The 11,782-nt window shown below is 34.4% G+C and overlaps 1 protein-coding gene across 1 annotated transcript; it reads right to left on the bottom strand.

The window, feature by feature from the left end:
• Positions 1–392: 392 nt before the first annotated feature.
• LOC110449977 (cdc42 homolog) lies at positions 393–2,298 on the bottom strand. The gene is made up of 3 exons (XM_021497169.1): positions 2,041–2,298; positions 1,122–1,752; positions 393–877 (listed from the first exon to the last, which is right to left on the bottom strand). Exons 1-2 carry the CDS (start codon positions 2,239–2,241, stop codon positions 1,384–1,386), a joined length of 570 nt encoding a protein of 189 aa, XP_021352844.1. The 5' UTR covers positions 2,242–2,298; the 3' UTR covers positions 393–877; positions 1,122–1,383.
• Positions 2,299–11,782: the final 9,484 nt, after the last annotated feature.

An 11,782-nucleotide genomic window follows, 5' to 3' on the forward strand; every position in this document is an offset into this window, starting at 1 on the left:
TGTATTGATAGTTCTGTAATGGTTATACTATCATAATATAAGGACATCTATGTATTGATAGTTCTGTTATGGCTATACTATCATAATATAAGGACATCTATGTATTGACAGTGCCTTTTTTGCAAATCATATCATTCACACAGTCAATTACTTTAACAACCACAATAAATGAAGTTAGCCTTATATGACTTCTATTGCTTTGTTATGACCTGTCAACAAACCAACCAAGCATCGGTAAACTATTTTGCTAAAACTTATTCACAAAAACTACCCAGCAGCAGTGTTGTTATGTCTCCCTAGACAACTAGGCCAAGTAACAACTAACAGATAATAGATAACACTGACATGTGATATCTTGATCACACACTGTTATATCAAAACAAACAAAAACGTTTAAGGTTCGATATTTATTTCATCAGCCAGACAGACTTGTCTTGTAATTGGTATTGCGTGATATTGAGCATCATTTTAACGCGATTAGGGAAGAGTGTATTGACATGTGGCTACATGTCATATCTGTCCTTTCACGATTGTTATTGACAGGGAAATATACCACATCCACTGAATGGTAATACAGGGCAGTTACTAGTGTTGGTAAGGCTAAAGGTTTATTGCCGATTTTGATACATCGTCCCAGGGTGACTCAGATCGCCAACAACCAGTTTATCAGTTAACACACTGCATTGTATAGTTTGTACAATAAACACACGTTGTTCCTCCTCGTCAGAGAAGATAAGAAGACACTTTCACATTGTCATTGTTGACCAATCACCGAGGATTGTCAAAATTTAAAAGAGGTCATTCACTGTTGGTATACTTCTCCTCACAAAGTAGATGAACTTCCCTTGGTATTTAGGTATGGAGCAGGGTAGTAATTCTGAAATGTACAATAAGCGTATGATAAGTTTAAGGACTGAGCAAGAATGTTAACATTAACAGACAAAACAATTTCACTGTTAAATCAAATTATCTTTAAATCAAATAATAGATTAATTATATAAATATAATATATAAATTGATAGATAATTTGTTAATTAGTTATACTTGATAAAGGAAACAACTGTTTAATCTCGATCAGATTGTTGGTTGTAATTGTATATATTAAAATAGATGACACCTACCTAAGAAGAAGAAGACAATGCAGCCATTGTTTCTATGTTGTGTCTCCTTCAAAGGTCATCTCCCTTGAGGTATATCTCCTAGAAATTTGTGTGTCTCATGCAGTTATATCAAGGGGGTATCCATATACAGGCAGATACCTGGAACGGTATATCCTCTAGACCTGCTGGTCCATTGATAGTAGCCAACGCTTGTAACAGCATGGTCCATCTTTGATCTCGGGGGATCAGTTCAAGTTCGAATTCAATTTATTGAATTGTCTGTTCAAATACTACTAAGAACGCGTTTGAGGATGTTACACTTCTTCTTGTGGAACTTTAGAGATGCTTGCACCACACTTTTGAAGATGGTTGTTACCCCTTTCTTGGCAAAGGCTGAGCTTTCCGAAAAACGAGCTGCAGACATAAGTTTAGCCAGACTTTCTCCTTCCTTTATTGTTACGTGTTGTTTGTTCCATTCCTGTCGTAGGTCAGTTTGAGTAGCCACAAGGATGACCGGGCGTTTCTTGGCAATTTTCCGGATCTCGGGGGCCCAGAAATCATGGACACTTTCAAAGGACTCTCGGTCTACGACACTATAGCAGATGATGAATACATCTGTGGCTGTAAAGTCACTTACTGTTACGACGTCATGCTGTAAATACAAAAGTAAAAAATATCACTGATATGATCAGGCAGTATAATTCATAACATAACATGGAAGATGATTGATAGAGTTCTGGTGAGTTGAGAGATCGAGTTAAAAAATGAAGTAAAACCTCCTAAATTTCTTTTGTTGTTTTTTACCCTTGATGAAGAATAAAATAGTTAAAAGAAATAATAGATTTAAATAAATAAAAACAAAAATCACAAATGTTCACTATTTTCACTATTTCCTAACTATCTTTGAACTATGAAGTAAAAATTGCACATTGAAGCTTACCTCTCCAGCCATGTCAGTGAGTGTAATTCCGTATTTATTCCCGTCCACATAAGTTGTACCTCTGTATGTGTCCATGACGGTAGCCACATAATTGACCGGAAATGTCTGGTCAGCAAAGGAGCGTCCGAGACACGTCTTTCCGACCATTCCGTCCCCTACCACGGTACACTGGACTCCAGAGTTGTATAGAGACATCACCATATTTCCGTTAGACTTAATGATATAGTTAAAGTATTCCGACACAGGTGTGCGTGTGTATTCTAGGGTAAAGTATTAGTATAGAGTAATGCTAGTTCCGTGTAGGCCTTATATACACCGGGCAAAGTCACAAGCGTCCAATCAGATGTGAGCGTCCCGTCATGGGAATTTACCTGTCATGAAATAGGTTCTCTTGTATGTGTATTGGATTGTGAGCACGTGGACCTAACCACCAGACCGATAAGTTTAATCTGATTCGGCATATCTGACACATTGATTATTTGATCTGGACTCCGAACCCTGTCGATGCATTCTTACTATAAATTAGTTCGAGTATGGATTGGGCATACCAAGAAAATCGTTATCAGCGCGAATTTCATTTCTGTAAATTAGAATGCAGGCGTGGAGTTATCTTTTCTTTTTCTTGGTAAAGAGGAAGTTGATTTACTGAATATGCAAAACATCATTAGATTACAGGTATTACACAACGGTATTGATAATTAATTTCTTCAATCAATCAATGATTTGATGTCTGTGTAGAACGACCATTGAATGGCATAATACGAAGTATACACATACAAACAATCATCAGACGGTTACACTGTAGTTAAGTATATATACATTAAATATCAAAATAAATATCTAATGTGATGATGATGATACGTTAATCTAGCTCAGCATGTATTAATTAAAGGCGCCAGGCGTAACGGCATTTTCTTTGTATTCAAATACAAGTTCATTTCGTAGTTTGGTTACATGTACCCTAAGTAACTAGAATACTAATTGACACACTCTTCATTAAAAGAAGACAACACACTTCAGTTGTGGAAACAACTGTATCACTTTCCCAGTAGTAGTAGACTTATTGACGGTTAACATTCTACTGTGATAACTGTATCACTTTCCCATCAGTAGTAGACTTATTGACGGTTAACATTCTACAGTGATAACTGTATCACTTTCCCATCAGTAGTAGACTTATAGACGGCTAACAGTCTACAGTGATAACTGTATCACTTTACCATCAGTAGTAGACTTATTGACGGATAACATTCTACAGTGATAATTGTATCACTTTACCATCAGTAGTAGGCATATTGACGGTTAACATTCTACAGTAATAACTGTATCACTTTACCATCAGTAGTAGACTTATTGACGGTTATCATTCTACAGTGATAATTGTATCACTTTACCATCAGTAGTAGGCATATTGACGGTTAACATTCTACTGTGATAACTATCACTTTACCATCATAAGTAGACTTATTGACGGTTAACATTCTACTGTGATAACTGTATCGATTTACCATCAGTAGTAGGCATATTGACGGTTAACATTCTACAGTGATAACTGTATCACTTTCCCATCAATAGTAGACTTATTGACGGTTAACATTCTACAGTGATAATTGTATCACTTTCCAAACAGTAGTAGACTTATTGACGGTTAACTTTCTACAGTGATAACTGTATCACTTTCCCATCAGTAGTAGACTTATTGACGGTCAACAGTCTACAGTGATAACTGTATCACTTTCCCGTTAGTAGTAGACTTATTGACGGTTAACTTTCTACAGTGATAACTGTATAACTTTACCATCAGTAGTAGACTTATAGACGGTTAACATTCTACAGTGAGAACTGTATCACTGTCCCATCAGTAGTAGACTTATTGACGATTAACATTCTACAGTGAGAACTGTATCACTTTCCCATCAGCAGGAGACTTATTGACGGTTAACATTCTACAGTGATAACTGTATCACTTTACCATCAGTAGTAGACTTATTGACGGTTAACATTCTACTGTGATTACTGTATCACTTTCCCATTAGTAGTAGACTTATTGACGGTTAACATTCTGCAGTGAGAACTGTATCACTTTCCCATCAGTAGTAGGCTTATTGACGGTTAACATTCTACAGTGATAACTGTATCACTTTCCCATTAGTAGTAGACTTATTGACGGTTAACATTCTGCAGTGAGAACTGTATCACTTTCCCATCAGTAGTAGGCTTATTGACGGTTAACATTCTACAGTGATAACTGTATCACTTTACCATCAGTAGTAGACTTATTGACGATTAACATTCTACAGTGAGAACTGTATCACTTTCCCATCAGTAGTAGACTTATTGACGATTAACATTCTACAGTGATAAATGTATCACTTTCCCATTAGTAGTAGACTTATTGACGGTTAACATTCTTCAGTGATAACTGTATCACTTTCCCATTAGTAGTAGACTTATTGACGGTTAACATTCTACAGTGAGAACTGTATCACTTTCCCATCAGTAGTAGACTTATGGACGATTAACATTCTACAGTGATAACTGTATCACTTTCCCATTAGTAGTAGACTTATTGACGGTTAACATTCTACTGTGATTACTGTATCACTTTCCCATTAGTAGTAGACTTATTGACGGTTAACATTATATAGTGATAACTGTATCACTTTCCCATTAGTAGTAGACTCATGACGGTTAACATTATATAGTGATAACGGCAGTAGTTTCTGTTTAGTATAACACTTATTGACGTTTAACATTCCACATTAGTTAAAGATTTATTTACATCACGCAGAAATCACACGTGGTGAAACAGATTGTTTGCTGTCAAGTGAAAGGTCATAACACCTCAAACCGAAATGACATTAATTGTGATTACTGCTTACTCTATAGACCGACCTCGACATGCTAATTAATAAAATAAAAAGTAAGTCGATATGAAGTCTATGCAAGTCTTTCGGTAAGACAAAGATTACACATTTCAACTAAGAAACCATAAACAATTATATATATATCTATATATATAATGATCTTTTAAACTGTTGGGGTTGTTGGGTTTTTTATATAATTTTTTTCCCCGTTTTGACCAAACAAAATAATGTGGCGTTATGATAGCATCTAAGTAATGTATTTAATATAAACTGAAAAGTTTTTAAGAGATCTGTTGTTAAGTGCCAGAATAATGAGTGATTAGGTAATTTTGGTATACCTGAGTAATATACTGACCACGCATACATACATGAGGTCGAATACCTACACGACTCATCTCAATTTCTTTGTTATTGGATTAAGGTAATTAATCGGATAGAAGCGTTTTAACTGTATAGGCACGGCTATAATGCAGTTCATGTTTCTTGGTACAAAGTGATTGAGCAGTTTTGGTATGTCCAAGGCACTGACTGACCACATCTGCCAGTGTTAAGGTGAGAGTTCGAATGCCTTTATGGATTACTTAATGTCCCTTTACATTAAAGTCACTTTAGTACCTATTCCATTATTGACGATTTAGGATTAAAATATATTAACAGGCTGTGAACAGCTGTATTCTGCCAGGTTCTTGAGTACAAAATAAAGTATATTGTCGTTTTTATAATGTCCTAAACATTAACGTATGCTTACCTTTGTTAGGGTAAGAGTATTATATGAGGTCAGGTGCCTGTAGCTATGTTGACATACGTGTGCTCTCAGTATACAATTACAACGAGATTCTAACATAAGCTGTCATAATAGAGAAAAGGTCGTCTGTGCGGTCTCCAAGTGCAAACTTTCATCCTGAGCGTAAAAGTGTCTCTTAACGTCTTGGTTTGTCATTCTATTTACCAAATACCCGTTTTCAATTTTTATGTTTGCGTGAATAGCGCACTTGCTATGATACTCCAATTTCAAACAGAAGTGTTTATATAACACTACATACAATGTAAATGTATGCCCTTTCAGTGAATTTTCAAAACTCCCAATATCTAATATGGCATGAATAAATTGATTTGTTTTGTTTATAGAATTATTGTTTGTTTCATCTTAAAATATTCAAGCATACAACACTTGGATTTGTTTTTAACCCATTCCGTACAGTGATATTACTTACGAACAATATACATAGGAAGGAAAGTGTATCAGATGACACTATGTGGTTATATATATCAAAGATAGTTATTAAATATTCACTCGTGAATAGTGTTTTCGTTCAAAGGAATCTGATATCTACTTTCTAATCAAGACAGTGAGTAGGTATCTCTCTAAATTTACTACTTATAAGAAGTGACAACAGGTAAAAAATCTTTATTGCTGTTTTAAGTTCTTCGCTAGTTTAACAGACTAAATGTCAGATTCCTATAATTTGTTAAACCTCACAATAAGAGATAGTGAGAATGAATAGGTAACAATTTTCGTATGATGTAAAGTCACCTTACAGCCGGGGAGTTTCCCTCCCTCAATGGTGACCCTATTTAGAGACAGATTGACATATATTGTGTTGATTAACATCACAGCTGGAGACAAATCTTCTTGTAGGTTGACCTCCTTTAGAGACATCTTAACATTAAAAAGTGTTGACCTGAGAGATGTTTTCATAAATATATTATACAACGTCGATAATTGATTCTAACAGCTTGTGACCCAAATGCGGATAGAGTATGTAACATGTATGTACGCCTCCATATTGATAGAAACAGAATATTTATGATAACATATTGTAAAGTAGACATCTTATGTAATGAAAGGTACATCAGTACAAATTTGTACCAGATGACACTATGTGATTATTCATGTCAAAGATAGTTATTAAATATTCACTCGTGAATAGTGTTTTCGTTCAAAGGAATCTGATATCTTCTTTCCAATCAAGACAGTGAGTAGGTATCTCTCTAAAATTACTACTTATAAGAAGTGACAACAGGTATAAAATCCCTTATTTGCTGTTTTTGGTTCTTTTCGCTTGTTTCACAGACTAAATGTCAAATTCCTATAATTTGTTAAATCCCACAATAAGAGACAGCGAGAATGGATAAGTAACAATTTTCGTATGATGTTAAGCCACCTTACAGCCGGGAAGTTTCCCTCTCTCAATTGTGACCCTACTTAGAGACAAACTGACATATATTGTGTTGATTAACATCACAGCTGGAGACAAATCTTCTTGTAGGTAGACCTCCTTTAGAGACATCTTAACAATAAAAAGTGTTGACCTGAGAGATGTTTTCACAAATATATTATACAACGTCGATAATTGATTCTAACATCTTGTGACCCAAATGCGGATAGAGTATGTAACATGTATGTACGCCTCCATATTGATAGAAACAGTATATTTATAATAACATATTGTTAAGTACACATCTTATGAAATGAAAGGTACATTAGTACAAATTTGTACTTATAATTACATTATGTAAAGTATGTATATTATGTAAGGTAATGTATATCAGTTCAGATTTGATAGATAACTAATCACTAGAAAATTAAAAGTAGGACACACAAATGTGACAGAAATTTAAATTTTAACAAGTTAATGATTGGAATTGACTCAAATTTGAAGAATTCAGATGGCTTACTTAAAATGTATTTTTGTCGATGCAATTGAATTTTTAACAGCAGCTCAATGATAAAAAAGTTTCTAACAAATAAGTTATAACTATGTTTTTTGCTAATGCTATTAGTACATTAATTGCTTTGCTTTTCGCTTACAGTACCCGATGTGTTTGATCTTTTGCTAATAATAGTAAATTATTTGTTTTGTTTTTCGCCTAGAGTATCTTAATTTGTTATCTTTTTTCTATTTTTTTTTTTTTTTTTTTTTTTTTTTTTTTTTTTTTTTTTTTTTTTTTNTTTGCTTTAATGCTAATAGTACATTATCTATTTTTTGCCTGACTTACCTAATTCGCTGGGACTTCTCCCATAAAAAAACAAAACGGACGATGATATTAGGTCACAACATTAGCGAATGTGATTGACGTTGTACTCATTTCCACCTTGATTCAGGCTGAATAATTAACATGTTTAGAATAAATTAACGATCAAGCTCTTCCTACTTCTGAACATACACTCCTCCACACGTCGTCATATCGTTCAAGGAAGAGTTTTTGGCGTCACCTATGCCATCTTTTTTGCACAAGTGTTAATACTCTATCATCAAAATCTATAATAGGACTGGAAATCACACGTTCACGCATAAGACATATATGCTGATGCAGAGATAATATGTAGTTATATGTCTAGGCCACGAAAAGGACACGGACAAAAAATATCTTTAACAACTAACATTGTATATAAAGAGCAATAATTGTATTAATTTCGACACCACTTAGGTTGTTATGAAAAAGTGATTAACTAATTAATGCTAACCGCCCCATAGGAACATTCCCATTTAATATCTTTACATCATTCCACAATAAGACAGGACACCTAATGACTTGTACCACATGACACTCTATCCTTCTTGTTCAATATCCTGCTTAGAAACCTAGTTTTGAGAGGATTATTTCCGTGTTTTCTGAAATTTCTGTCGTTCTTTTTCCAATTTCATCTTGAACTATTTGACATACATGGTCAGTTTTGTACAAAACACCCACACATGGTCAGTTTTTTCAGTTGTATAAGGTGAACTTAGCTCGGTTAAGTATGTACTTAGTGTCCCTTTAATCCGTCTGTACATAGGGTGATCCACTTTAATCTCTTATATTGCTATATGTAGGTATTTGACTAGGAGTACATTATAATTAGTGGGTGTTTAAACTGTACATGTTCACCGATTAGATCAAGCAAGTTTTATTTTTGTTACATAAAAAGGTTAAATTATAATACGAAAGAGGAGAGTAACATAAGAAAAGACAGCTTTTAATGAACTCTTTACATTCTAAATATTTTGTTTTACTTCTGACGTATGTTTTCATGACATAACGGTTTGTGTGTTAACACATGCTCCATTCTCTGCACGCCTGAAAAAAGTCAGGACGAAATCGAAGTAACGAAAATACCTAGGCTGATACCTGTCCTTTGCCGTTGGATTTTACCGTTACGCTTCACAAATTGGCGCGTGCAGAGCCTTCGATCTCGTCATGACATATTTCCTGTGTGCAGCGACGTAAGAGACCGTAATCTCAGGAATTTCGAGTTAAAAAAACAGATATTAAATGTAGATCTAAAATGTTAAATGTCTTTTAATGATACTCTTTTTGTATGAACTTGTGTGTATTCTGTGATATTTTGAATATGCGTCTGCGATAAATGTATCATAAGAAGTAGATAAAAAATAAAAATAAAAAAAAATCACGGATTAATAGAATCACTCCCTCGGCAGAGTCTCGGGTTAGACAACCAAAAAACATCACCCCTTGGGTAGGAGATTTCTCTGTCACACCCTCAAGGTCGGGGAAGATTCTATTAATCCGTGATCCAAATTTGTTTAAATCTATTTACCGTGTGAAGACAGGAAATATAACAGCATTGATATGAAAGTCGTTATATAGTTCACATATTCATCAAAACACCAATGCACCGGAAGCATCACGGCTAACGTGTTGTTGTTTTTTTAATTTATGAGTGATGAACGAAAACTGTTTAAATCGGCATTATGCATGATGTATAGACATGCCCACAGACGTTTTTTTAGATACATCACCACGACATGTTAGTGCGTCTCTAATTGATATGTGTACTAAATATTTGAGGGTCCTATTGTGTATATAATAACGTTTATAACAAAGAACAATTCATTGAAAATAACATTATTCGTCATTATAAATGTTCCGGGAGACAATGGTACTCTCTCTCTCTGCTTTGGATTTAATGCCAGATATGTTACGTGAAGACGAATCAGAACTGGGGTCTCTAATTGATATGTGTACTAAATCTCTGAGGATTATATTGTGTATATAATAACGTTTTTAACAAAGAACAATTCATTGAAGATAAAATTATTTGTCATTATACATGTTCCGGGAGACAATGGTGCTCTCACTGCTTTGGATTTAATGCCAGATATGTTACGTGAAGACGAATCAGAACTGGGGTCTCTAATTGATATGTGTACTAAATCTTTGAGGATTATATTGTGTATATAATAACGTTTTTAACAAAGAACAATTCATTGAAGATAAAATTATTCGTCATTATACATGTTCCGGGAGACAATGGTGCTCTCAATGCTTTGGATTTTATGCCAGATATGTTACGTAAAGACGAATTAGAACTGATGTCTCCTTCTCGAATGCATCAATCAAAAGTATCCGATAAGGGTTTTGTTTTTCAATTATGTATTACAATATAATAACAAAATAATGACAGTAATGAATTTAAGTATGACAAAAAAATGAAGAGTGTTTTCTTAATGAATATTATTGGGATGATCATATTTGTTTTAAAATGGATAATGGCGTTTTATTAAAGTCTTCATATAGTCTGATGTATTACGATTATCTTCTGATCAATCATCGTATGACTAGGTACCGGTAGATGAAGAACCTTATAGAAACTTATTTGTATACAATATGTTTTCTTAATGTATAGATTTTCAGGGTTTAGGTCAATCCTGTGCAATGTTATAGCATCAATAGCGTTAGTGTACAGTGTTAAATGTTATAATAGCTGATCGTGTCATTGTGAGTTATGCGTAATCGGGATCAAGAGCGATTAAAGGTAGTGTGTCTATCGTGTGACATCACAATAGGAATGTGGGAACGCTCCATACAGCTGGACACGAGACAGTTAGATACTATTGTAGTGACCATTGACGTCAGAGGTCAATTTATAGGATATTAAATATCATATACAGGTGATGATATCCTTAATCTCGATATCATCATTTCAGCATGAAATTACAGAAGAACCAAAATTAGGCCTTGTTACATCGTGTAGAAAAGCATTTATGATATAACGAAAATTGTTGGGGTATAAAAACACTTTTTAGATGATTTAGAAATAAAATAAATTTTAATTTAAATGTTTTGTAGAACGCTTTGTTAAGTTAGCAAAACTTGGTCTCGAGCCTATTAAGCTTAATGCATGCAAAAAAAGATATCAAAAGTGTATGCATGTTGTTGTAGGTGTATTTTGTTTTACTTATTTATCTATTTATTTTAGATATACCCAACTTGATTCAGAATGTTATTTGGTCGATTTTATTTTCTGGTTATCGTTGTTTTAAATACTTCTACTTGCTATGCTTTCCTGATCGGAATTTTACCAAATCTTAGTGTTTTAAAAACTTAATAAAATAAACTTGACGAGGAATATATTATCGAGTGGCAGACAGTTTTGCCCAGTCGAGCACGTGTTAATACTTGACCACTGTCCACTTGACCTTATGTGTGAGACAGAGTAAATATTTGGTCACATTCTTGACTTGATCCTTGGTTATTATTCAATTCCGAGGTCATATACTCCCGAGGTCGAGTCAGCAGATGACCATTGCCAGACGGTCTTTCAACAAAACTTGAGGTCATAGGGCACATCATATACCACGTGATCATCTGTTACTTCCGTTCCATTGTACAATGTTTAATCAAGAAATAATCGACACATATGCATATATTATACAGTAATAAACAACAAGGGTGATGAAATGTCGCGGGGGGGGGGGGGGGGGGGCGGGGGGCGGGGGCGAACAAAACTTCCAGTTCTGACATATCTAGTGTATATGTTAGGTTTGCTATATTTATTCTACCGCTTAAAAATGTTATGGAACATGTCTCGTGCTTTGCTATCATTTCACTAGCAATCCGCGCACAGCTGATGTCATGATGTCGAATTT

Source organism: Mizuhopecten yessoensis, unplaced genomic scaffold (genome assembly GCF_002113885.1).
Source record: "Mizuhopecten yessoensis strain PY_sf001 unplaced genomic scaffold, ASM211388v2 scaffold4849, whole genome shotgun sequence".
NCBI lineage: Eukaryota > Metazoa > Mollusca > Bivalvia > Pectinida > Pectinidae > Mizuhopecten > Mizuhopecten yessoensis.

Excerpts from the sequence above, each read along its gene's own strand:
- LOC110449977 (XM_021497169.1), bottom strand. The coding sequence starts at position 2,241 with ATGGTGATGTCTCTATACAACTCTGGAGTCCAGTGTACCGTGGTAGGG. Across the intron at positions 1,753-2,040 it reads TCACTGACATGGCTGGAGAG|CATGACGTCGTAACAGTAAG; the intron begins GTAAGCTTCAAT and ends TTGTATTTACAG.